Raw genomic sequence first — 27,656 nt, forward strand, 5'->3', positions numbered from 1 at the left:
TATTGAGCAGAAAGTACAGAGAGTTTGATGTACTCTGTTGCCACCTCCTCGCACACACAAGGTTTCTCCTGTTATTGACATCTTGCGTTCGTGTGGTGCCTTTGTTACAGTTGATGAGCCAATATCCATATGTCATTATTAACTCAAGTCCATAGTTGACATTGGGGTTCCCTCTCTGTGCTGTACATTCTGTGGGTTTGGACAAATGTATAATGACGTGTATCTACCATTATGGTATCATACAGAGTAGTTTCACTGCCCTAAAAATCCTCTGTGCTCCCCCTGTTCATCCTCTCCCTGAACCCTTGACAACCACTGGCCTTTTCACTGTCTCCATGGTTTTGCCTCTTCCAGAATGTCATTTCCGTGGAACCACACAGTGTGTAGTCTTTTGAGACCGGCTCCTTTCACTCAGGGAGACTTTCTTATTATTCTTGTTAGTTTTCACTCTGACTTATCGGCCATCTCTCCTCTCCCCACTTTTGTTTTAGTTAGTGGTTACTTTTTAATTTAATTTTATTTATTTTTTTAAAAATTTTTTTGCGGTATGCGGGCCCGTCACTGCTGTGGCCTCTCCCGTTGTGGAGCACAGGCTCCGGACGCGCAGGCTCAGTGGCCGTGGCTCACGGGCTCAGCCGCTCCGCGGCATGTGGGACCCTCCCGGACTGGGGCACGAACCCGTGTCCCCCGCATTGGCAGGTGGACTCTCAACCACTGTGCCACCAGGGAAGCCCAGTGGTTACTTTTTATAGCACGTATTTATAACTTACCTATAACTTACCTTACTCCCTTCAAATACTGTTGATCTTGGCGAGACAGCAGTGAGCGGTGGCTTGAAGCAAGATCTTAGTTCCTTGCCCAGGAAGTGAACCTGCGCCACCAGGGAAGCCCTTGCTCTTCCATCTCTTCCATCAGAGAGGCATCACGGAGCTCTGTCCTCGTCCTTCTCCCCTCTTCCCAGAGACCATGGCGAAGACGTGGAGGGTGTGAGTTTATGCACTGCCTTTCAGCTTGGAAGGACAGCTAATGTGATCAATGACACGATCAAGGTGCAGAATGAGTTCCACTGCCTGCAGTTCCGGCTGAGAGCCAATCAAACAAACGAGTTCACAGGAATAAGTGAGAAGCCCTACATTCAAGTTCACAAAACCAAGCAGTACGGTTCGTTGAATGCAGCCTGGACAGCCTGGGTTGACTGCGTCGCCAGTGGGATGCTCTCGTGGTTCTCGTGCCCAGATTCTGGCTTTGGTCTTGTAGCTGACCTCTTGCATCCTCTCTGGCCCCTTCTGTTACGCCCCACCTTGCAGCCAGAGTCATCTTTTCCAAATGCAAATCTCGTAACCGTGGTGGCTCCCCATTTCCGTGTCAGTAGCTTCCTTCTGTAGCTTTGCTGGGGTCTCACCCTTTATCCCCACGTGGTCTTCTAGCCTCGGAATGGTCTTCTCCCGTCAACCCCAGCTTCCTTGCGGCCCCTCCCGCCGCACTGGCCTTCATTCCACGCCTGGAGTGTGCCTAGCTTCCTTCTCCCTGGGTCTCGGCCCGGGCCTCACCTCCTCTGCGTGGTCCTCAGTCAGGCCCCTGTTCTGTGCCATGGCGGCCGGGCTCCCCAGGGCACAGCCAGCCCCCATGCGCATTTGCGTGGCCTGCGTGATGAACGTTTGCTTAACGACCGGACCGTCATCTCTGGACAGGAGGCCCGTGCTGTTTTCCTGCCCAACTGTGTTGGGAGGCCCAGGACTGCCTCCGGGTCCCGTGACTCCCAGCATGTAGCTGTGCTCCCGGCCGTGATTCCTCCCAGCGCAGTCGTGTGAAGTGGCAGCGGCCAAGGGAGAAGGCCCGGGGGGACCCAGGCGCCAGCTGCTCAGAGTCCTGCCCCGGTGGAGCCGCAGGAGATGCCTAACGCTCCAGCGACGAGTTGTCACTGTCTGCCGGGAGCTCGGTAGAGGCTCTGCGCCTGGGATCTGTACCGAGGCTGTTCACATAGGTACCTTGAAAGCAGGAGCTTGGTGTAAACCACGGTGCTCAGCTGAGGCCAGCGAGCCATTCTTACTGGTTCGGGAGAGGTGGGAACACCTGAAATGCTCGGTCCCAGGCGCTGGCTGAGGGAGGGCCGACCTTGCACACGGGCCTGTCTCAGGATGGAAGTCTCCGGCCTGCTTTTCCGCACCGTCTCTGCTCTGGCCTCGGGGTATTGTCTCACGTGTGAGGCACTCAGGCAGTGTTTCCTGCACAGAGGGAAGAGCTCCCAGTCTGCTGTGGTTATGTCTTCTGTGGACTAATACATCAGTTGCACTGATTGGATCATCAGGGTGCCTGAAATGGGGCCTTGTATTGCTGAGTCGTTCCAGTCGCAGGTCCAGGGCAGGTGAGGGAGGCAAGTGTGGTTTGAGCGTAAGAAAGCAACTTTCTCAGAATGAGACTGGCCAGGAAAGGGGTGTGGGACTTACTGAGGACTTGTGTCTCTGGTCTGGGGGCAGCCCCTTGTCAGAGGTAAGAGGGATTCTCAGTTCTCTGGGAGCTGGGAGTTTTAATAGGCAGGTGCTGCGGTCCTTCCGGCTAAGCCGATATGAGTGTATCTTCCAGCTCTTCTCTGAAATGCTCCTTCAGAAGAGTTTATTCTGCTTGTCTTCTGAAGAGCACAGAAAATGCTGTTTGTTATTGCTGGAGGGTGAGGCGGGAACGGCAGCATATGCGAGGCAAGCCTGGTGTGCATTTCTTTTTTTTTTTTCTGTAAAAAGGTAAGCAGAAAGGTAAAGTCCGTCTGCTACGGACTTCACTTTCTGTAAAACATTGCCCAAAAGGTCGTCGTATTCTTCAGACCTTCCTTCCTTCCCTCTGACCCATAAGTTTTACATATTCTATCGTTTCTTAAAGACACAAACTCAAATCTCAGTTTGAAAGGACATGCATGGTTACTTTTCACGGAGTATTGTTAATGTTATGACTGTTACTATTTCTGTAAATATACCACATTCTTATTTACTTCCTTATTACTTCCTGTTTTGCCTGCCTAGTCATACATTTATTCAGCAGACGTTTTCTGTGCCAGGTGCGTTGCCGGCGCGGGTTTGGATGGCATGCTGGGGGTGGCGCCCCTGCCTGAAGTGGGCAGAACCCACGGTCAGATGAGGGGCGCTGGTGGAGCCCTGCTGGGTGGTCTGAGTGCCAAGTGCCTCTCCTGAGGCCACAGAACATTCTTCTCCCTTCACACCTTCCAACTCAGCCTCTGGCTCTGGAATGTCCCTGGTGTGCCCTTCAAAGGCTTCCTGGCTACTGTGGGGCCATCGTCAGCCGACCACACTGTGCCCCTTCTGAAGGGTGGTCTTCTCTGCCCCCCGCCCCCTGCCTAGATCCAGATGCCAAGGCCACACCTGTCAGTCTTCTCAGGTCCTTTCACAATACAGATTTTTTTTTAGGCTCTCGGGTGTCATTCTTTTCTTATTATTTGGATTTTCAAGAGAACTCATCTGCCCTACCTGGGTTTTGAACAAATTGAGAAATAAAATAGTGGCAGATGGCCAAAGAATAACTTTTGTTTCTTCTAAATGAGAAGCTTGAAATCCTGTCTTAGTGTGAGAGCCAAATAACCTGGCTGACTGAATCCCAGGATCATTCAGGCTGACCCACCCTGTCAGAGCCAGCGCTGGGCCTGGGCAGGACCCCCTCACGTGCCTCAGAGCTGTACCAGGAAGCAGCCTTCCGGGGGTGGGGGGGAGCAGTCTTCTTGGGGGAGCAGCCTCCCTAGGGGAGCAACCTTCCCAGGGGGAGCAGCTTTCTTAGCGGAGCAGCCTTCCACGGGGGGAGCAGACTTCCTAGGGGAGCAGCATTCCTGGGGGAGTAGCCTTCCTAGGGGAGCAGCACTCCTGGGGGAGCAGCCTTCCTAGGGGAGCAGCATTCCTGGGGGAGCAGCCTTCCTAGGGGAGCAGCCTCCCTAGGGGAGCCACCTTCCCAGGGGGAGCAGCCTTCCCTGGGGGAGCAGCCTTCCCAGGGTGGGAGCAGCATTCCTGGGGGAGCAGCCTTCCCAGGGGGAGCAGCCTTCCCAGGGGGAGCAACCTCCCTAGGGGAGCAACCTTCCCAGGGGAGCAGCCTTCCCAGGGGGAGCAGCCTTCCCTGGGGGAGCAGCTTTCTTGGGGGAGCAGCCTTCCCAGGGGGAGCAGCCTTCCCTGGGGGAGCAGCTTTCTTGGGGGAGCAGCCTTCCTTGGGGGAGCAGCCTTCCCAGGGGGAGCAACCTTCCTGGGGGATCAGCCGATGCTGAGAGCTGGAAGGAGGGCTGAACCTACTGGCTGTTTAGTCTCCCAGGCTTAGCAGTTGAAGTTGCCTTCTTGGGGTGAGTATTTCTGGGGATGGAGATGGTGCAGGAGAGGCACCAACTGAGTTCCCTCCACTTGGAAGCAGACCCCGGGTTTGAGAGTTGGCTGTTTGCATAACCATTAGGTTCCTTCTCGGCCAGGGGCATGGCCCGCCTTGGAGCCCACAGCCCATCGGGACAGGCCAGCCCCCAGTGGAACCCCCGCTCCTTTGAGGATTCTCCTGGGACGCCGGGGAGAGGACGTTAGAGCCTGGTCCTGATGGCTTTGAAACGTGTCAGAATTGAACATTAATTCGATAATCTGTAAGGCCTCCACCCTTAGTTTATTTCTCATCCTTAATTATGTCCTGCTTGACTCTTCCACCTGTCTCATCAGAAATTCCACCATGAGGTGAAATGCCAGTGTGTAAGCTTCCAGCTACACAGCCTGCCCCGCATTTGAGTATAAATCTCCTTGTGTTACCCAGTTTCAGAGAGAAATTGTCTTAAAGGCCAACCCTTGTAAGTTCAAGTCCAAAACCAGAATTTCCGTTGCCCATTAATGTCTAAGTCCGTGAAAGCTCACGGCTCGTGCTTACCTTGTGCTCAGCAGGTGTCTCACCAGGACACGCACAGGCCTTTCAGGGCCCAGAGGTCCTGTCCATTGAGCGCCAGTCTGCGAAAGCCCGCGCTTCACAAGCCTTCAAAGCGTGGCAGAGCGCACAAGCTTGTCACCGTGTCTAGAGGGCACATCACGCCAGGCCCCTGTGGCAGCCGCCCCAGGAGCACCGTCCCCCTGCACAGAGCAGGGCGCGTGTGGGACCTCAGGGTTGCTCTGAGTCGGGGCACCGCTCGGAGCTGTCCTCGGTTTTGCCCTTGCGGGGATGTGACAGTTGGATTCAGAGGCTGTCACTTGAAATCGACTTGGGAGAAACCTCAGCAAGAAGTTAGGTCTGAGTTACTCATTTTCTGTTTCTGCGGGAAAAAGATCCTTGTTGCCTTGTAGGCATTTTAAGTTCTGTGTCATCGTGGCTGCCACTCCTGCTCTAGTTAGGAGGGGTGTGTGTGTGTGCGCGCGTGTGTTAAACCCAGAGAGTGCCGACTGTGCTGGAATCAGAGCCCTCCACGTCTGACTGCTCAGCCTTAGACGCTGCTGCTGGTGTGAAGGTCCTCCTCTCCCCCATGCTGTGTCGTTGGAGCCCCCCTCGCAGGTCCTGGGGCGGGTGGCACCGGGAGTGCTGTTCCCACGTCCTGGGGCCTCCCCCGTGCCTCCCTGAGGACAAGCCATCCTCTCCCAACACCGGCCCAGCAGGATCCCCCCTGAACCGCCAGGGCCCGAGGCCCCATGCGCTCACTCTAGTTCAAGGACCCGCAGGTGCAGCGCGTCGTGGCTTGAAACACACATTTATTACCTCATCGTCCTGGAGGCCGGAAGGCTGCCATGCACCTGGGGTGCTGGATCAAGGTGTAGGTCAAGGCATGGGCAGGGCTGCGTCCCTTCTGGGGCTTCAGGGAATAATTCGCTCCTTGGTCTCTTTCGAGCCTGTGTTGCTTGGGTCGTGGCGCCTTTGCCCGCCTTCCACGTCCGCGGTGGCGAGTCAAGCGTTCACTTTAAATGTAAATATCTGCATTTACATAGATGTGCCCCATTAAATATTCCTGAGATCGGTGTGTTCCCCTCTGACATCAGGGGGTGTCGGACTCACCTTCTGGTTCGTGCTGCACACTGGTGGTGTAATGCAGCCTAATGCCTTGTGCGTTGATCACTTTGTGAATCTGTTATGTTGTGAAACTGTTCACCTTTGTTCCCGCTGCCTTTTTCCCCTTTGGAAAGCAGGTTTTATTTTCCATGCATATGATATTCGTTGTTATTTTTCCCGTAGGACAACTACACCTTTGCTCAACCTGGGATTCAAATGAAAGTGAAAATCTTGGAAGAACTCGTAAGCCGGATCGATGGTAAGCCAGCTTCCTGGGCTCCCCTTTCCCTGTGGGGCGGGGGAGAAGGTGGTGGAAGGCTCAGGACTCGCCGGCCAACAGCTGACAGGATGCCGTCCTCGTCCAGCCCGTGGCCCCTGGCTTGCGCCTTCCCCGCATCCTTCTGAGGCCACCCCACCGCTGGAGCAGGTGCCGCTGTCGTTCCTTTTACAAAGGCGATATAATCAGAATTCAGTGCCGTCGCTTTGCAGGAAGTAATGAGTGCGTCCTAGAAGCAGGCAGCTCTTCCTCCTTATTAGGCCTGGTGATTGTCATAATCTGGGTGACAGCCGGGTTGTTTATGGCCGTCCTCTGGCACGCTGTTCCTGCCTCTGCACAGCATTTTGCTATCAGGGATGCTGGCGTAATTTCTCCATGGAATCCAATTAATTACTGAGTCTGAAAATAACGTCTTTAATATTATAGAAAAATTATAGTATGTGCTCGGCCATTTTAGATTATGCTTTCATGTTTAAGTGGGGGCTTTGAAATACTTTCTACCCTCATCCTTAAAATAATTCCCCCTATGATATGCTGACTGTCATATTGCAATAGCAGAGTTTAATTAAAGTTGAGAGATAATGCTGCCCATTCCAAGCATACTCTCCTGATAGTTTGTTAAATTAATGAACAGAGCATTAGCAGAGGGATACCGAGCAGTACCGGGCATGGACTTGTGACACCAGCTGGCTGGTCAGTGGTGATGCGCAGAGAAGACACAGGCTGTGTCATCAGGCGCCGGGTGTGAGCTTGGTGAATGACTTCACTGAACCTGCAGAGAAATCATGCTTTGCTTAAAACGTAGACTCGCTGCCCGTGTTCCAGGGCTGCCTTCCAAGGACAGGCCTATCCCGGTGTCTCTTCCCCTTGCTGTACCTTCAGCAGTAGAAAGTATATCGGTAATCATCTTCCCAAGAAAGGCACTTGGTTTGGGAAATGATTGAATGACATTATAAAATGGAGTCATACAAATTATCAACTCCATTCTGTTCCTTGATTGAATCTGATTTTCAGTTGCATCTAATGGTTATTGCCTAATTTCCATATTATGAAGCTCTACACAGTTCTTCCACTAATACTTTGATTCAGTGTATTTAGCTGCTTTGCAGCTATGTGTTCAAAGTACTGTTTTTGGCTTATGTAACTGCATTTATGTACCTTTATTCTTAACTTCACAGGGAGATCTTTGTTGGACACTCTTGGGTTTTTTCCCTGCTAGCAGTTTCACACCTTTCCCCCAGCCTCATTTTGTTCTTTGAAATACAGTTGGCAGGAGCTGTGAATTACACTTCCTTAGCAGTTCTTTTCCTCTGGTGTCTCTTAGAAGGCAGGTTTTGTACTTTTGTGGAGCTTGGAAAGCTGCAGTTGGTGCTTATGTGTTCCAGGGCTACAGTCTGGGAAATAGCTGAGTTGATTTTCTCCAGAGCTGTGGTTTAGAAGAAGCACATCTCGGGTTTGCTGGGTGATGGTTTCAGAGAGCGGCAGCAGCAACCAGAGGAAGCCCAGCCGGATCTGGGCTTTTCAGGGAATCCCATTTTTATTTTCCTGCAGCTTCTGAGGAGGGCATGTTCATCCTGTGGTTGTTTTGTTTAAATGATCAGTTCTTCACAACATAGGAGGCTCTTTTTGGTAATCGGTTAGACTTTGTAATCTGTTTGTAACTATTCTTCCAGTGAAACCTGGAAGAACTTCTGTGATGGCCTCAGAAGAATTCCCAGGCTTTTCAAGCAGGAAGTAGCAGAATTGACAGAGTTTGGGCTGTTACCCCTCAGCAGCCCCGGGGAGAAGTGTCCTGTAGGCCCCCTTCTCTCACTGTCCTCCTGGAGAAAGAATTTGTGGTCTTGGGACTGTGCAGGGACGGCAGGATACACTAGGAGGAAAATATTGCTTTAAAAAAAAAAAAAAAAAAACTGCCCCATTTTTGCATTTCAGGGCAAGGACAGCATTGATTTCAGAACTTTTTGGCAATTTGGTGAAGGAACACAATTTCATGGACCTGTTATTAAGAAAGCTGAGGTTTTATGGGCTTGACCCAGATGGGAATAGTTTAGAAAAGAGCTAAATTGCTACACAAGGAAAAGTGAGAGGAATTTTGGAGTTCCAGTAGTAGTGTTGTAAGTCAGAAGAGAATGGAGAGGGAGAGGAGGGCAGAGGCCCAGGGGTACAGGAGGGTGGCAGCGAGGGGAGGGGGGCAGCGGGGGGTAGGGAAGATTAGGAGAGGGTCAAAGTCACTGTCTTATTTTCTAGCTGTGACAGCTGGCTAAAGGATTTCTGAAAAGTTCTCTAAAGTAGTTTTCTATTTTGAGTAGTACGGTACCCTGCTCTCTGTTACCCCCACACCTTTAGAAAAAGTCTGTTCCCTAGACAGGAAGGTGGCGTGACTGAAGACAGAGGGTCACGTCTGTAATGGAGGCCGAGCAGGAAGGTGATGGGCAGCAGCCTGAGAGACCGCCCGGTGGGTGGTAATTGTCTCGAGAGAGGTAAGCTGGCTAGTGAGAAGCCCCAGAGGAGTCTGTAATTTTTGGGGCAGAGCTTTCAGAACTTCCCACACAATGAGAGATGGAGCCTTGAGCCACTGAATTGGCAATGTCGAAGGTGAGAGTAGGAGGACCTTCCACTGCCAGTGGTGGTGGGCTAGGTAATTCCAACCAGATTTCTCACTGAAGAGACCTGAAAAATGGATAAGATTGTTTTTTAAAGCCAGCAAACAAACAAACAAATGGAGGGTGGTGAGGAAGAATGAAAGAGAGAAAAAAAGAAAACAAAGAAGGTAAAAAGAAAACAAATTTCGTAAAAGCATTGAACTGCTAATAAGGAGACAAGGACTTCCTGGCCAGATTCTGGAAGAATGCTGGAACCAGAGAGATGAGCCCAGCCCTGAAGGCCACTGTTGTTCTGAGGGTTCTTGCTAATCCAGAAGAAAGAATCCCAACGTGGTTTGTAGTTTTGACAGCTTCATGGAGGGAAAGGATCAAACCGTAGCCTACCTGAGGATAGGAGTGCAGAAAATGCCCAGGTACTTTCTGAGACCCAGAAGACCAACTGTCAGGGTGGAACTGAAGTGAAACTGCCCTTGTGCAGTCTTGCAGGCCAGGTTTACATCACCTGAGAGGACCAGGGTTGTTTGAACCTTGATTACGGCACTTCTGTACTGGAGTAGAGTGCTTGGGAGAAGCAAAAAAAAATCTTTTCTGGAGGAAGTTACCAGAAAGTTGTTCCTCAAATTGTTTCTGCTTTTTTTTTTTTTTCCCACCTAAAATGATCTACACATAGTCAAAAATACACACACATTCAAGACTTCTTAAGTGAGAACAAACAGAAACAACAGATAACGGAAACAGGCCCACAAGATGTTAAGTTTCTGTAATTCTTACGCATAGACCATGAAACTATTCTCCTTACTATGTATGAAGAAATATAAAAAAGAGAACCTTGAGAATGTTTGCCATGGTAGTGGGAAACTATATGATTTTACATAAAAGATTTGAAAAATACAATAACCAAATTAAAAAATCAGTGGGCAGATTTAACAAATTAGACATAGCTATAGAGAAAGGTAGTGAACTGGAAGATGGGTTGGAAGAAAATAGCCAAAACAAAACATGGAGAGATAAGAATATGCAAAATATAGAAAGTAAGAGATATAGAAGGTATGGTTAGAGAGCTTCATATGTACTTATTTGGAGTCATAGAAGGAGACAAGGGAGAGTGAGTAAGAATCTGAAGAGATAATGATGCATTGTTTTCCAAAAGTACTGAAATAAACCAATTCACAGATTGAAGAGCCCATTGAATCTTCAGGAGAATAAAGAGAAAACTGTATGTAAACACATCATAGTAAAATTCAATTGAAGACTAATTCTTAAGGCAACGAGAGTAAGAGATTATTTTCTAAGAATGGTTGTCTGAGAACTGTCTTCTCAAAAAAAGCACAAGAAGATATGTTCAATGTGCAGGAAGAATCATAACTGTCACCGTAGTGTCGACATCCAGCAGAAATACCCCTCAAGAATGAATTTGAAAGTCCAAGAGGCCACCTAAATCTGCATTGTTTCTCACCGCCTCCAGGAAGCTGTGTAATCAAGAAGGAAAGTAGACGAAGTGCACACACCTGCCCTTGCAGCATAAGCAGGGGACCACGATTACTGTGAACTTCAGAGCCCTTGGAGATCGGCCGGTCAGCACCCCATCCAGCCTTGGGAGAGTCAGGTGGTCATTGGGAAAAGGAGTGGGTATATGGGCAGCTTAGGAGTAGAGCCAGATGAAATCACCACAGGAAGACGAAATCCCACCGAGAATGGGAAAATACCGAGACTGGGTCTGAGGTCTGGGAGATCAAAGCACTGGCTCTTGGGAAATTGGAAAGGCTTTGGGAGGTCTGGATGAGCGTCTGCTACGACCTTAGCAGAACCCATTTCTAACAGTTACCTGCCTCTACAAGGTGAATGCTTAGGTCACATTTCTGGGGCAAGGGCTTGCCTAGGGATTTCTTGTTTCTGTCAAACTGTGCTTTATTTTGGCCCTGGAGCAGAGCAAGCCGCTTCTTGTGCAAATGTGTTACTGCCATAGGCCGGTCAGCCTCCAGCAGGCCACCTCGTAGCCCAGCTGAGGGACATTTGGTGTTTCTTTGGGGCACTCTGGCTGCGGGTGGGCAGATGGAAGGATTGAGTCTGGGAGACCAGGGGCAGCAGCTGTTGATAATCGGGTGAGACAGAGCTTATCTGACAAAGGCCAGCGTGTGGCCTTGAGGAAGGGAGTGGCCTGGAGTCAGTATTCATGTAGCTCTCATTCGTCCAAAAAGCAGCCTCAGACCTTTTTTTTTAAAAAACCATTGATTTCTTAATCTCTTATCAGATGTAGTTTCTTCTTCTGTCTTGGGGAGAAATAGCTTGAGCCCTCGGTGTTAGATGTGGTTCCCGGTCCTCTGTTCTCCTGGGGCCACCTTGCACGATGCTCAGACTTTTTCTGGGAAAGGCTTGCACAGAGCTCTCGTTCAGAGAAACGCCAGGCAGCATCAGTGCTTCCGTGAGACCACCCACCATCGTGTGGTCGTTTGCGTCCAAGCCTCAGGGCCTCCAATAGACAAGGACTGGTTGGTTGGTCTTATTGGCTGCAGCCCGCAAACACTAGAGTCTTCACCACGTCCTCAGGTTCTGCTCACACACGCTGGAGCAGTGGTGGGCGTGTGGGGGCTGCGGTGCTTGTTCCCTGTGCCTGCAGACCCTGGAGGGGCCCCGTAAGCAGAGGGGTGCGCATGCACCCTGGGCGAGCAGGTCTGCCTGCCATGCAGCAGGATGCTGACATCCGTGGATGGGTTTTGCACTGGGTGCTGTGAGCTGTTTCCCACATCCCTGTCCCGGGCAGGGGCCAGCCTCCTGCGGTGCCCCTGACTCCCTCTGTGTTGCTGCTGCCTCCCCCCTTTCCCTTCCCTCTCCCATCAGCACCAGCTCCCTCTCCTCTGTGGGCTGCCACCACTCCTTGCCTGAGTGCACACGCTGTGTCCTGTGCTGCCTCGGGGTGGGTTAGATCTGAACCCTCTCGTGCAGTGTCCGAGCACACGGCCTGGCACCAGGAGTGCATCGAAGGCGCATGTGGGCCAGACTCTGAGTGATGAGGGTAAAAGTCCCCGTTGGGCGGAAGCCAGGTACCCCTGTTGCTGGCCGAGCAGACCCAACCCTAACCCTACCCTAAGCCCCGACAGACAGCCTGTAAACCTCAGCAGCTCAGGCAGCACACGTTTGCCTCTCACCCACATGGCACGTCCTTTGTGGCTTTGCCCAGGGCTCTGGTCTGTGCTGTCCTCACCTGGGGACTCAGGCTGATGGAGCAGCCGCCTTCAGGAGTTGGCTGGCCCAGTTCCTGTGATGCAGGGAAAATCTCTGGGGATTGGTCACAGGCTCTTTGTGCTTCTGAAAGAAAGTGGTCCCCGGTGCTCGGCTGCATTTCATTGGCCAAACCGAGTCACGTGCTGCAACAAAAGTCAGGAGGAAGGGAAAGGGCCCTCCTGCCTGGGCCGGGCGAGCCTGGCCCCGAGACTGGCGACAGAGTAATGGGTGAGGCATAGAGAGAAGTTCAGAGGTAAGAGCGGGTGCTCTCAGCATTTCTGTTAACATCAGTCTGTTCCCTACTTATGAAACAATTTTTATACATAAGGTTAGCGATTCACACCAATCGTTGAGTAGTTTACTGCTTCAATAATAAATATACATTAACACACCATGGGCTGATAGAATCTCAACATACAAAGTACTGGAGGAGATTTTCACTCCAGATTACACCTGGAATGTTTACACATATTTGAAAGTGAAATTTCACATTTTTGCCGCGTATCTGAGTGACACACCTTGTACCTTTATTGTCCTTATGTCTGTTACATCTGATGTCAGTTTTTGAGGTTGCATGATCCCTAGTTGCCCCCAAGTTCAGCCCTTGGGCTCTTCGAGAGGCTGCAGTTAGAGCCCCTGTGACTGCATCCGGGGGCTGGGCCCTGTGGGGCAGGCTCACCTTGGATTCTATGCTCATGCATCTTTTGTGAACTAAGATAATGTAAATGGAATTGCTATCTTTTGACTGAAAACACCGTGAGAACCTACTTCAGTTTTTCTTTTAATAGATCTTTATTGGAGTATAACTGCTTCACAGTACTGTGTTAGTTGATGATACACAACAAAGCGAATCAGCTGTATGCATACACATGCCCCCATATCCCCTCCCTCTGGAGCCTCCCTCCCAGCCTCCCTATCCCACCTCTCTAGGTCATTGCAAAGCACCAAGCCGATCTCCCTGTGCTATGCTGCTGCTTCCCACCAGCCAACTGATCTCCCTGTGCTATGCTGCTGCTTCCCACCAGCCAACTGTTTTACACTCGGTAGTGTATATATGTCCATGCCACTCTCACTTTGCCCCAGCTTTGCCCTCCCAGCCCATGTTCTCAAGTCCATTTTCTATGTCTACCTCTTTATTCCTGCCCTGCAACTAGGTTCATAAGTACCAATTTTTTTTTTTTTTAGATTCCATATATATGTGTTAGCATACGGTATTTATTTTTCTCTTTCTGACTTAACTTCACTCTGTATGACAGACTCTAGGTCCATCCACCTCACTACAAATACCTCAATTTCGTTTCTTTTTGTGGCTGAGTAATATTCCATTGTATATATGTGCCACATCTTCTTTATCCATTCATCTGTCGATAGACACTTAGGTTGCTTCCATGTCCTGGCTATTGTAAATAGTACTGCAGTGAACATTGTGGTACATGACTCTTTTTGAATTATGGTTTTCTCAGGATATATGCCCAGTAGTGGGATTGCTGTGTCATATGGTAGTTCTATTTTTCATTTTTCAAGGAGCCTTCATACTGTTTTCCATAGTGGCTGTATCAATTTACATTCCCACCAACAGTGCAGGAGGGTCCCCTTTTCACCACACCCTTTCCAGCGTTTATTGTTTCTAGATTTTTTGATAATGGCCATTCTGACTGGCGTGAGGTGATACCTCATTGTAGTTTTGATTTTCATTTCTCTAATAATTAGTGATGTTGAGCATCTTTTCATGTGCCTCTTGGCCATCTGTATGTCTTCCTTGGTGAAATGTCTATTTAGGTCTTCCACCCATTTTTTAACTGGATTGTTTTTTTTTTTGATATTGAGCTCCATGAGCTGTTTGTATATTTTGGAGATTAACCCTTTGTTGTTTCATTTGCAAATGTTTTTTCCCATTCTGAGGGTTGTCTTTTTGTCTTGTTTATGGTTTATTTTGCTGTGCAAAAGCTTTTAAGTTTAATTAAGTCCCATTTGTTTATTTTTGTTTTTATTTCCATTACTCTAGGAGGGTGGTCAAAAAAGATCTTGCTGTGGTTTATGTCAAAGGGTGTTTTTCCTATGTTTTCCTCTAAGAGTTTTATAGTGTTTAGTCTTACATTTAAGTCTTTAATCCGTTTGGAGTTTATTTTTGTGTATGATGTAGGATAGTGTTCTAATTTCATTCTTTTACATGTAGCTGTCTAGATTTCCCAGCACTGCTTATTGAAGAGGCTGTCTTTTCTCCATTGTATGTTCTTGCTTCTTTTGTTGTAAATTAGGTGCCCATATGTGCATGGGTTTATCTCTGGGCATTCTATCCTGTACCATTAATCTATATTTCTGTTTTTGTGCCAGTACCATACTGTCTTGATTACTGTAGCTTTGTAGTATAGTCTGAAGTCAGGAAGCCTGATTCCTCCAGCTCCGTTTTTCTTTCTCAAGATTGCTTTTGCTGGGCTTCCCTGGTGGCGCAGTGGTTGGGAGTCCGCCTGCCGATGCGGGGGATGCGGGTTCGTGCCCCGGTCCGGAAGGATCCCACGTGCCGCAGGGCGGCTGGGCCCGTGAGCCGCGGCCGCTGAGCCTGCGCGTCTGGAGCCTGTGCTCTGCATCGGGAGAGGCCACAACAGTGAGAGGCCCACGTACCGCAAAAAAAACAAAAAAAACAAAAACAAAAAAAACAAAAACAAAAAAAAAAGATTGCTTTGGCTATTCGGGGTCTTTTGTGTTTCCACAGGAATTGTAAGATTTTTTTTTCTAATTCTGTGAAGAATGCCATTGGTAGTTTGATGGGGATTGCATTGAACCTGTAGATTGCTTTGGGTAGTATAGTCATTTTCACAATATTGATTCTTCCAATCCAAGAGTATGGTCTATTTCTCCATCTGTTTGTGTCATCTTTGATTTCTTTCATCAGTGTTTTATAGTTTTCTGAGTACAAGTCTTTCTCCTCCTTAGGCAGGTTTATTCCTAAGTATTTTATTCTTTTTGTTGCAGTGGTAAATGGAAGTGTTGCCTTAATTTCTCTTTCTCATTTCTCATTGTTGGTGTACAGGAATGCCAGAGGTTTCTGTGTATTAATTTTGTATCATGCAGCCTTACCAAATTCATTGATTAGTTCTAATAGTTTTCTGGTGGCATCTTTAGGATTTTCTATATATAGTTTCATGTCATTGGCAAACAGTGACAGTTTTACTTCCTTTTTTCCAATTTGTATTCCTTTTATTTCTTTTTCTTCTCTGATTGCTGTGGCTAGGACTTCCAAAACTATGTTGAATAATAGTGACGAGAGTGGACATCCTTGTCTTGTTCCTGATCTTAGAGGAAATGCTTTCAGTTTTTCACCATTGAGTATGATGCTTGCTGTGGGTTTGTCATATATGGCCTTTCTTATGTTGAGGTAGGTTCCCTCTGTACCCATTTTCTGGAGAGTTTTATCATAAATGTATGTTGAATTCTGTCAAAAGCATTTTCTGCATCTATTGAGATGATCATATGGTTTTTATTCCTTAATTTGTTAATGTGGTGTATCACATTGATTGATTTGCATATATTGAAGAATTCTTGCATCCCTGGGATAAATCCCACTTGATCATGGTGTATGATCCTTTTAATGTGCTGTTGGATTCTGTTTGCTAGTATTTTGTTGAGGTTTTTTGCATCTATGTTCATCAGTGATATTGGTCTATAATTTTCTTTTTTTGTGATACCTTTTTCTGGTTTTGGTATCAGGGTGATGGTGGCTTTGTAGAATGAATTTGGGAGTGTTCCTTCCTCTGCAATTTTTGGGAAGAGTTTGAGAAGGATCGGCGTTAGCTTTTCTCTAAGTGCTTGATAGAATTCGCCTGTGAAGCCATCTGGTCCTGGAGTTTTGTTTGTTGGAAGATTTTTAATTACGGTTTCAATTTCATTACTTGTGATGGGTCTGTTTATATTTTCTAATTCTTTCTGGTTCAGTCTTGGAAAGTTGTACCTTTCCAAGAATTTGTCCATTTCTTTGTGGTTGTCCATTTTATTGGCATAGAGTTGTTTGTAGTAGTCTCTTATAATCCTTTGTATTTCTGCAGTGTCAGTTGTGATTTCTCCTTTTTCATTTGTAATTTTATTGATTTGCATCCTCTCCCTTTTTTTCTTGATGAGTCTGGCTAAGGGTTTATCAATTTTGTTTATCTTCTCAAAGAACCAGCTTTTAGTTTTATTGATCTTTGCTATAGTTTTCTTTGTTTCTATTTCATTTATTTCTGCTCTGATCTTTATGATTTCTTTCCTTCTACTGACTTTGGGTTTTCTTCTTCTTTTTCTAGTTGTTTTAAGTGTAGGGTTAGATTGTTCAATTGAGATTTTTCTTGTTTCTTGAGGTGAGATTGTATTGCTATAAACTTCCCTCTTAGAACTGCTTTTGCTGCGTCTCACATGTTTTGGATCGTCGTGTTTTCATTGTCATTTGTTTCTGTGTACTTTTTTACTTTGTTTTTGATTTCTCCAGTGATCTCTTGGTTATTTAGTAGCGCACTGTTTAGCCTCCATGTATTCATGTTTTTTACAGTTTTTTCTTGTAATTGATTTCCAATCTCATAGTGTTGTGGTCAGAAAAGATGCTTGATATGACATTCAATTTTCTTAAATTTTCCGAGGCTTGATTTGTGACCCAAGTGTGATCTCCCCTGGAGAATGTTCCATGTGCACTTTAGAAGAAAGTGTATTCTGCCACTTTGGGGTGGGATGTTCTGTAAATATCAATTAGATCTATCTGGTCTATTGTGTCATTTAAAGCTTGTGTTTCCTTATTTATTTTCTGTTTGGATGATCTGTCCATTGTTGTAAGTGAGGTGTTAAAGTCCCCTACTATGATTGTGTTACTGTCTATTTCTCCTTTCATGGTTGCTGGTATTTGCCTTATGTATTGAGGTGCTCCTATGTTGGGTGCATAAACATTTATAATTGTTATATCTTCTTCTTGGATTGATCCTTTGAGCATTATGTAGTGTCCCTCCTTATCTCTTATAACAGTCTTTATTTTAAAGTCTATTTTATCTGATACGAGTATTGCTACTCCAGCTTTCTTCTGATTTATATTTGCATGGAATATCTTTTTCCATCCCTTCACTTTCAGTCTGTATGTGTCCCTAGGTCTGAAGTGGGTCTCCTTTATACAGCGTATATATGGGTCTTGTTTTTGTATCCATTCAGCCAGTCTGTGTCTTTCGGTTGGGGCATTTAATCTATTTACATTCAAGGTTATTATCGATATGTATGTTCCTATTACCATTTTCTTAATTGTTTTGGGTTTGTTTTGTGGGTCTTTTTCTTCTCTTGTGTTTCCCGCTTAGAGAAGTTTCTTTAACATTTGTTGTAAAGCTGGTTTGGTGGTGCTGAATTCTCTAAGCTTTTGCTTGTCTGAAAAGCTTTTGACTTTTCCATCGAATCTGAATGAGATCCTTGCTGGGTAGAGTAATCTTGGTTGTAGGTTTTTCTCTCTCATCACTTTAAGTATATCCTGCCACTCCCTTCTGGCCTGCAGAGTTTCTGCTGAGAAATCAGCTGATAACCTTATGGGCATTCCTTTGAATGTTATTTTTTGTGTTTCTCTTGCTGCTTTTAATATTTTTTTCTTTGAATTTAACTTTTGTTAGTTTGATTAATGTGTGTCTTGGTGTGTTTTTTCTAGGGTTTATCCTGTATGGGACTCTCTGTGCTTCCTGGACTTGGGTGACTATTTCTTTTCCCATGTTAGGGAAGTTTTCAACTATAATCTCTTCAAATATTTTCTCAGACCCTTTCTCTTTCTCTTCCTCTTCTGGGACCCCTATAATTCGAATGTTGGTGTGTTTAGTGTTGTCCCAGAGGTCTCTGAGATTGTCTTCAGTTCTTTTCATTCTTTTTTCTTTATTCTGCCCTTGGCAGGTATTTCCACCGTTTTGTCTTCCAGCTCACCTATTCGTTCTTCTGCCTCTGTTATTCTGTTATTGACTCCTTCTAGTGTATTTGTCATTTCAGCTATTGTGCTGTTCATCGCTGTTTGTTTGTTCTTTAGTTCTTTTACGTCTTTGTTAAACATTTCTTGTATTTTCTCAATCCATGCCTCCACTCTATTTCTGAGATTCTGGATCGTCTTTACTATCATTACTCTGAATTCTTTTTCAGGTAGATTGCCTAGTTCCTCTTCGTTTATTTGGTCTTGCAGGTTTTCACCTTGCTCCTTCATCTGTGACACATTTTTTTGCCGTTTTATTTATTTATTTTTATACGCGTGGGATTGTGTTCCTGTCTTACTGGCTGTTTGGCCTGAGGCTTCCAACACTGGGCTTTGTAGGCTATTTGGTAGACCTGGGTCTTGGTAGTGAGACGAGGAACTCCATGAGACCTCCCTCCGATGAATATTCCCTGGGGTCTGAGGCTCTCTGTTTGTCCAGTGGTTTGGACTCAGAGCTCCCACCACAGGAGCTTCGGCCCGACCCCGGGCTCGTGAACCAAGATCCTGCGAGCCTCCTGGGGTGTCAAAAAAGAAAAAAACAGAAAATAAAATTAGACTAGGAAACTAACAGATGTGTTAGGAAGAATATCAAAGTAAAAATATAGATGAATCAATAACTGGAAGGTACATCAGTACCACGATAGTAAAAAAGAGAAGAAGGGAAAAGAAGAAGAAGGTGTGGGGGGGGAGGCCTTGGCTGCGGAGAGCGGGGCCTGAGCATGGGCGAGCTTTGGGCGGTGGACAGGGCCAGTGCTCAGGACCCACAGGGCTGGAAAAGGGACTCTGTGTGGGGGCGGGCTTAGGCTCGAGGAACAGAAGGGGTCCAGGCGGGCCCCCCACCCGTGGTCTCATGGGGCAGGGACCTCTGGGAGCCCAGCGGGCTTCCTGGGCTTGAGTGGGCGGGGCAATCCCCCTCCACTACCCTCCCGCTCCTCCTGGAGGGCCCCTCCCCCCTGCCTCTCCTGGTCTCCCCGGCCTCTGCTTCTCCTCCCCCCTCAGTCCCCCTATGTCCTACTGGTTCACTCGTGGGTTCCTCCCATCTCCTTGGGTGCCAGAGTCCCCCACCAGCAGCCGGCAGGTGCCCTAGTTGTGGGGAGACGCTAACTCCGTGTCTTCCCACACCGCCATCTTGACTCCGCCTCCCCTATTTCAGTTTTAAAAAGGAACATTTGAAGATACTCAGCCTCAGCAGACATGTAAATCTGGTTATGTGTATGCTTGGTTTTTTTCAGAACACTTAAAATCAGAGCTTAAAGAATTGCTTCACAGACCAGTGAGTTTTCCCGTGGGGAAGGAAACAGGCACAGAAAGGGACTTCGGTGGATAGTTCCTGGTGGGGCAGAACCAGCGGAGGGGAAGTGGGAGGAGACAGGCACGCCCACCCCCTAAAGGCCCATGACTCCTTTGCAGGCCAAGGTCTGCTGGGCTCTGCCCTTAGCTGTGGAGGGACCATAAAGCTGAGGCCCCTGTGGGGCCACCAGGGGGAGGTGGAGAGACCTGGTCATCAGTCAGCCAGTCTGGACCGGGTGGCCAGTGAGCATAGCCCAGAGGGAGTTCTCTCCACACTCTAAACTGTCCTAGGGCTGCTTGGGGAGGCCAGAACCACCAACAGAAATGCGCCTTCTTAGGCTTATCCGAGCTCTGCTTTCCCTTTCCTGTAGGAAAAATGGGGACAAATCCTTCCTACCTAATCTTAGCAGTGTCAGATTTAGCAAATAAAAATATGGACCACTCAGTTAAATTTGAATTTCAGATCAATAATGAACCATTTTTTGTTCGTTGGATGCAGTATTGGGTACATACTGAAATCCAGAGTTCACTGAGCCTTCTGTATTTTATCTGGCGACTCCACAAAGGGAGAGTTCAAAGTTGCGTCAAGCTGGAGTGTAAGCTTAGTCCTAAGCTTGAGGCTGCCCTCTTCTCCTAGAGGTTATTACAGGTGGCAATGAAAATACGGCTCACACATGATGGGTCATTTGAAATTAAAGTATACACACGTGCACACACACATACACACCTTTACACGTATATGCACACACACACACCAGTATACACACTCCCCCACACCAGTACACACATACATGCACGCACACTCACACCGACACACACGTACACACCAACACGCGCACGCACCAATGTGCACACGCCCCTCTGCACGCATACATGCCCACTTTAGATGTGGTTCATTTTCTGGGCGTGGCTGCAGCTCTTGAGGTTCGCTACTTTCCCATTCTGCCGAGGGGCAGACTGACCTTGTTACACATTCCGGCCCCCCGACATGCGCACGGAGGGGCAGCCTGTCTCCCGGGAGGGCTTCTTGTTTATGCCAAAGGCTTGGATTGACCAGCTGAGCTCATTTGACTTTCCTCAGTGCAGACATTGTGATGAGGCTGGTCACCAAGTGATTTTTTTAAGTGAAGCTACTCCTTTTCATTTGGTTGGATCCGTTTCTGACTTATTAATCATTATTTTCTGAAAGGCTGGCTTAGGGCCCCTCAACCGTCTGGTGAATATATTCACAGTCGCCCTGGGGATGGTTGGCTTTTTCTGCACTGACCGTGGGTGATGACCTTCGGAGATGTGTTTTGTGTCACTCAAGTCCTCGCGCACAGCCGCGCTGGGCTGCCCGTGCCTCCCGGGACACTCACCTGGTTGATTCCCGTCCATGAGTGCAGGCGGGCTTGTAGGAGGCCCCTGCCTTCCACCTCCTAACGAGATCAGCACCTTCCTCTCTCAGGTCCGCCGTCCACGCTGCTGCTGATGTAATGGAAGCTGGACCTCAGGACTCGCGGTGCAGTGGCCTCCGAGGCCCTTTGCAGTTTGATCCCACACCCCTTCATCCTCCAGCTGGCTTTAGGCCGTGCTGAAGCCTGGGGCTGTTTATTCTTCCTTAAGCGTGACATGGGACCTCAGCCGTGCTGGGATCCCTGTTCATGTTGCTTCCTTTGCCTGGAACGCTGCCGCCCACCGCCTTGGCCACGCCCCCCCCAGGCAGTTCGGCCCTTTCTCATTTGCTGTGCGTGGCAGAACAGGGCAGTGCTCCAGGCTGGGGTGGGGTTTGATGGGTGGAGGGAGGGGAGGCAGGTGAGGTAAGTGACAGATGCAACTTTGGCCTTCAGGGAGCCCATGGCGGAGGAGGAGACGGGCCACAGGAGCAGGACACGCTGATGCAGCCTGGGGAGGCTCCGTGGCCCCGTGCTCGCCCGCCCGGTGGGCCTGCTGCCGTGGAGGGTCTATAGGACGCCCTTTAGGCCGTAGCCGGGAGGTGCCGTTGACTGTCCCAGGAGGATGTCACTGTCACCCTGGCCTAGGGTGACACCAAGCCCCGGGGCCCTGTAGTTTTCCTCTGTGATGTCCTTCATGGTTTTGGGCCACCACCAAATACTCCACGGCCAGTCCGCTGTGACAGGACTGCTGGGGGCCCAGAGCGTGTGTCCATCACTCCGCAGGGTGTCCGTGGTGCACTGGGTGGGGTGGGGGCAGGTGTGCGGTCTGCAGGCCTGTATGTAGACGGCAGCCTGCCCGCCCCCCAGCCCCATGCTCCTGTGTTTCCCGTCCTTCCTGTGATGCCGTGGAAACCCTTCCCTTGGGGAAGGAGTCGTCCTGGGTGCTAAAGAGCAGTGACAAGCTGGGGGCATGTAAGTTGGTGGGAACCTGAGGGACAGGTTGACCTCCCACTAGGGGTTAGAAGGAAATTAGATGCCAGTGTTCCGGTCCCCTGGTGACAGGGGCTGCTGACGCATGAGCAGACACGGGAGGCAGGTTACGGAGCCGAGGAAAGAGGGTGGCCCTGCTCTGGGCTCCTTGGAAACCATTCTTGAACGTTTCTGGCTTATCCTGCACCACCACTCAGCACAGGGCAAGACTCCGGAGGCCGGCGTGCGTTCATATTCTGGTTCTGTCGCCCCAGCGGTGGGTGTGAGTGGCGAGTGATGGCCCCGCGGTGGCCATGGTTTTCCCGGGAGTGTGAAGAGTCAGCGCAGGTAAGGTGCTTAGGACGGTGCCTATGAGCCCAGCCAACTTTGTACCTGTATTATCTCACCATCATTTTTATCAGCTGCGTAGCAGGCGGGGAGCGGTGGGTGGGTTAGCACTCCTTTGGTGGGGTTAGTCTGGGGCCTCTGCTCCCTGGGCAGGCGCCTCTGTCCACCCCCGGATGCCCGTTAGCGTGGCCGATACTGACCCAACCCAGGGGGGCCAAGGGGAGTGCCGGCTGTCGTTACTATTAAAATTTACACTCTCACCCTTTGGGGAAAAAATGCCCAAATGCACTCCTGGAGAGTAGTTTTATCTCGGTGTGTTAAAGGCTTAATCTGCGTGTACATTTTCCCTTCCCTGAGTTTTTAAATTTAGGTTAAATGCGATTTTAATGAAATTTCTCTGAAAGCTGTCTCGACTACATTGTAAGGTTAAAATTGACTTATTCTTTCAAGATAGAATCCAGTTACAGCTAGTAAACTAGATTCAGCTTTATTACCATCCAAGTGAAAATATTTTTATTACCGCTACAATGTAAGCCGCCGGAGAGCAGAGGGTAAATCAGCAGAGCGGCCCTGGCCCGTGGAATATTCAGTGCGTGACAGTGAGAAATAACAAGCTCCCCTCCCCCGCTTGCGTCTTCATTAGGCGCCGGAGTGACTGATGGGAGCCGGGAGGGATGGCGATGTTTCCTTGGAGGCGCGGGGCCCTGGTGACAGGCAGAGCACACGCGTGACGGCAGTGCTGTCAGGCACGGGAAGTCACGTGAGCGCGGCGACTCCTCTGTGTGTCCCTCACCAGCCCGTCTCCCTGTCTCGGGCCAGGGCTTTTCCCCCACGGCCAGCGTCCTTATTCCGGTGGCTCCATGCTGTGCCTGCCTGAGACCTTTGGACAGCAGGTGGCCCGTGGGTTCTCACTCTCCCAGGGCGTGTCCGGCTGATTTAATGTGCCTTCAACTGAAAACCCACATGGCTATTGGGTTGCATTTTGGGGAAGAGGGATCTATTACTCAGGCCAAAAAAATCAAAGGAGGAGAGGAAGTTTCCCGTAATCTAAAAAATAACGTATTATGAATGAACCCCTGGGTTCTAGTTCAGCCTCCATCACTGACTCTGAACTTGGTTGCTGCCTGCTGCTAATAATAATAATGATAACGATGGCAGCCGGCATCCATTAGGTGCCTGCAGCGTACAAGGCACTGTTCTCAGCTCTTTCTCTGCATCGCTGTGCTGGCTTTTCACAGCGCCCCTGTGAAGTGGTGCGTGACCATCGCCATTTTGAGAGCCCTGCCCCTTCTCTGGCCTCAGTTTCCCCTCAGGCCGGATGATCTCCATGTGGCCTCCAGCTCTGCCCGTCCTGCGTTGGTACTGAACATGGGAGAGCCCACTGAGCTGTCTCCCAACCGTGCGGGGGACCCGGTGGTATCCTGGGGCTCTGAGTCATGCTCGTCCCTGCCTGCGCCCCAGACTTCCTTGGGGAGCAGCAGCCTGTGGCAGCACCGTGGCCGTGCCTACCACCAGACCCCCCATGCTCCGCCCCTCTGGGGACTCCTGGCAGCATCTCGCGCCTTCTGCTGCCGCACCCGCTGTGCCGCCCTGTGAGGAGGGAGGAGGCCAGAAAATCGAAGTTGTCTTCTTTGAATAGACAGCAGCGCTCCTTGCCCCTTGGCTTTGAGCCGGTGCCCGCATCTCCACCCCCCACGTCCCAGCACCCAGCGCGGCGCCCCGCATGTGCAGGGTGTGCTCCGTGCCCGTTGGTGGGCTAACAGTCAGGTGTTTGCTGTGCTTCCTGCACAGGGGGGCGCCCTCAGCGTCCGTGGCTTCGAGTTGCTTCCGTAGAGTTTGAAGATGAAGCTCCCTGTGTACAAAGTGCAGGGTTGGGTGGGTGTTAAAGCCGTTTCCGTGTTGGTTATTCTAGTCTCTGGATGTTTGTTGCACCACATGGGTTTCCTTGGAGGCTTTTGTTTTGCCTGAGACTCTCAGGTCCCCCTCCTCCTGCCCTTCAGTCCGTAGGATGGGCGGTCGGATGCCTGGGAAAGCTCGTAATATGTGCCAGTGTAGCCCCGGCTGTGGCTACATCATTGGTAAAAGGGACAGAAAAATGCTGCATATGCGGGACCGACGAGCGATTCCTGGCTGAGTTGCTGAGAGCCGACCCTCTCGTGGCCGTCTGAGAACTGTCCGGCCTCAAAGTGAGTCCCCACTCCCACCCTCCCCCGCCAACCCCACCGCTGGCCGAGCTGGGCCTTCCTCACCGGGACTCGAGGGCCTCTCGGACTTGCTGGCTTCTCTCGCTAACTGACCTGTGTGCTGCTCTAGAGACGGTGCTTTCTCTGTGCAAGAGCCTTGATCCCAAGTGACCATCTTCACAGACATTCCCACCACCCCCAGGGGCGTCACATCATCGGGGGAGGGGGCGATGCCTGCCAGAGAGCTTGGAAGTCTCGGCTCCACTGTGCGGGAGGGGCTGTACCGGCCCGAACTGCAGGGTCAGTGGCTCAGGGGTCCCAGGGCTCAGCACCCCTGTAGCCATGCTGGACGGCCCCGCCCTCCGCCCTCCGTCCCTGCCCTTCCAGCCTTTGCTGCAGGAGCCCAGTCCCAGAGGCCTCCCCACCGTCGTCCTAGGACCTGGGGTCAGGCCTGTGGCCGCCTCCAGAGCCTGAGTGGTGTGTGGGGAGAGTTGGGCTGGGCCCTGTCACCGGGGACCCTGCTTGACCCTCTCTGGTTCCCTACTCCATCCTTTCTAGGACTCCCTGTCTCCCAGCCCTTTGTGTTTTCCTCCCAACTTAAGCTTGTTTTCAGGTGCTCCCCCGAGCAGGTGGAGAGGGATCTCTTTTCTTAAGATCAAGGGACAGCTCTCCTCCCATGTCTGGGCTGGCAGGGTCCCGGGAGGGTCTTGGGGCTGGCGGCCGGCAGGTGGGACTGCACTGAGATGCCCCCCAGGACAGAGCGGGCTTTTTAAGACCTGGAGCTGAGGCGTCGTTGGCTTTGACCATGGAGGACGTTCTGTCCTGTACGAGCAGACAGAAGGTTAACAGGTGCTCCGGGAGTTCTTCCTTCCAGGCCCGCACTTAGCACTGGATCGTAAAAGACTCCCCGTTCACAGGCGGGGCCCTCGCGATGGCCGGGCCACCACCACCCAGCCCACTTTACGGCCCCGGGAAGCGGGTGAAGGCGGGCTGGGGCGGGGCCGGCCCCTCGCGAGACGAGGAGGCGGGTTGGAGCGTGTGTGAGAGACGCTGCGCCTGTGACTTGGCCGGCCCTTCTGCCTGGAAGTGCCCGGAGGGGCCGGCGCGGAAGGCCACGTGGGGTTGCTGGTTCACCTTCTGCTGCTCGAGTGGGGGCCTTTTTACCTGGGGAGCGGTGATGACCGCCCAGTGGGTAAGGAAAGGCCAGCACGCGAGGCCTCCCGAGCAACGAATTCTCTGCTTTTCTCCTTAATGATGATATATCTTTGTGACCCTCCACCCGAGGTTGATGTTCCAGGTTCATTGCCAAACCGAGACGAGTTAATTAAATTGTAAATAGAGACTTCCAAATAAAGCGATTCTCCTTGACCTTAAGAAGAAAAAGTTGTCTTGGTTTTGAACGTAGGCCATCAAGTCTGGTTTTGAAATGATTCCCTGAAGCCATTTTTGTTCATGGTTACAAGTTGCTGGAGAGAGTGTGGGTGGCTTTATCTCCCTTACTGTAAAGAACTAACGTCCCTCTGAAATGAGGCCGGGAGGCCGCCCCGGCAGCAGGGCTTTTCCGCGTGGGGCTTGGTGGAAGGAGGACAGTTTACTGCACGGGGGTCAGACCCCTTTCCACAGTAATAAGCCCTTTCAAGAAGGCAGAGGAGGCACGTGCTGTTCTGTGAAGGGGGACCTGAGATGGGCTCTCTGGGCCCCCCGTACCTCAGGCAGTAGTCCCTGGTGGGCCCACCCTCAGGCTGCTTTCCCTGGCCCGTCCGAGCACCCAGCTCCGCCCTGCAGTCACACCCCCATCACCGCGCAAGGGACAGTGCACTCCTCCGTGCTCTGCCGGGCCCGGGTCCCCCCGCACTGAGACTCCTGGGGTCACGTTTGCGGTGGTAGCCCTCCTGTGTCCTGGGGGATGGGCAGGATGGGGAGGGCCGGGGTGCGGGCACAGGCTGTCCAGCTGCTTCTCGAAGCCCCCCACTCTGTCCCAGCACCCCCCTCCCCGCCTCTCTCCAGGGCCCAGGCTTGTGGGCTCGCCTGTTGGCTCCGCGTGGCCAGGACGCAGGCTGAAGCTGGCCGGGCCATCGGGGGAGCCTGCTTGTCCGTCTGTCTCTGTTTCTCACGCCTACCTCTCTGCCTTTCTCTGGCCCTCGAGTGTTTGCCCCCTTCTGTCGCTGTGCGGGGGGCCGGGAAGGAGGAGAGGTGCGCGCAGGTGTCAGAAGCCCCTCTAATGGCCTCTTAAGCCTCCCTGGTCCAGGCTGGGGTCCCGGACAGGGGGCGCCAGTGGTCTCCGCCAGGCGTTGCCTGGGAACAGCCCCTCACCCAGCAGCGCTGGGAGTGCTGGGGCGCTGGACACTCAGCCCGTTATGCTCTGCCTGCAGCAGGCACTCGGTACGTCACCCGTCCCCACGGCTGGTGAGGTCGGGGCTGACGGGACCTGACCTGACACACGGGGACTGAGGCCGCCAGGAGCGTTCTGCTCAGGTCACACAGATGCAGTGTCCCTCCGTCCACTCTGATGAAGTGTCTGTTGACTCCGGAGCCCATGCTTGTCACCCCTCAGCCCGGGTTCCTGAGGGCCCCGAGTGTGCCCCTGCGTGTGCAAGCGTGTGTCCACGTGTGCGTGTGACCGCTCCAGTCTCTGGTTGGCGCCCTGCCGAGGGGACTCTTAGCACCCCTCCTTGGAACCCGTGACAGCGACGAGGAGACCCGCTCCCCCCGTCTTCCCCAGTGCGTGGCAGCCAAGGTCCCTGAGCTGGACACTCGTGCAGCCGGCTCTCTGGCGCGTGGGGACCCGTTGGCACCGCGCGGTGAGAACGCGGACCCGCGGCTGTCCTCTGTAGCTGGCGCCTGGGGGGCACCGGAGACCAGCAGGCGGTTAGGGGCTGGGGCGAGACGGGCACAGAGAGCTGTTGCCACAGAGCTGCCCGTCGTGTGTACCCGGGAAATGACACCGTGCGACGGGACGCAGGGCTGAGGGGTGCGGGTCCCCACGTGGCACCTGGGGAGCCTGGAGGGGGTCACTTTGGGTATCCTCACATTGTCAGCTGCGTGGGGAAGGTGTCTCTTCATTTGATCTGCGCCAGGCAGCCTGAGGACAACGCATGCTCTTAGCTCCATGTTGAATGGGTGCCTTACAGGGGTGTGTGGACACCGTGGCCCACCTCCTTCTTACACCTGGATGCCTCTCTCCTGATTGCGAGGAGACCTGCAGTTCCCTCTTGGTGCCCTTATTCTCGCTGTCCTCACACCGTCCCTGGGTGTGGAAAGCGCTCCAGCGGGAACGGCATCCTGGCCTGCGACCACACGTGTGCAGGCGTTCTGGGTGAGCAAGGTTTCCCGCGGCACCACCCGTGTGGGCTGTTCTGCGTCGTTTGCTTGCTGACAACAGCAGCGGGAGAGCCAGGGCTGGGAAGAGCGGCCGGGACAGGAAATCCAGCCATGCTGGGGGGTCTCAGC

The 27,656-nt window shown here is 51.0% G+C and overlaps 1 protein-coding gene across 2 annotated transcripts in view; it reads left to right on the top strand.

Moving 5' to 3' along the window:
- Positions 1–27,656, top strand: part of TBC1D22A (TBC1 domain family member 22A) — a 315,342-nt gene that overhangs the window by 194,970 nt on the left and 92,716 nt on the right. For both annotated transcript variants that reach the window (XM_004279596.4, XM_049694610.1), the window contains one exon: positions 6,172–6,247. In XM_004279596.4, the coding sequence (XP_004279644.1) occupies positions 6,172–6,247 (76 nt within the window). The remainder of the gene's footprint in view (positions 1–6,171; positions 6,248–27,656) is intronic.

This window comes from Orcinus orca, chromosome 11 (assembly GCF_937001465.1).
Source record: "Orcinus orca chromosome 11, mOrcOrc1.1, whole genome shotgun sequence".
Lineage (NCBI taxonomy): Eukaryota > Metazoa > Chordata > Mammalia > Artiodactyla > Delphinidae > Orcinus > Orcinus orca.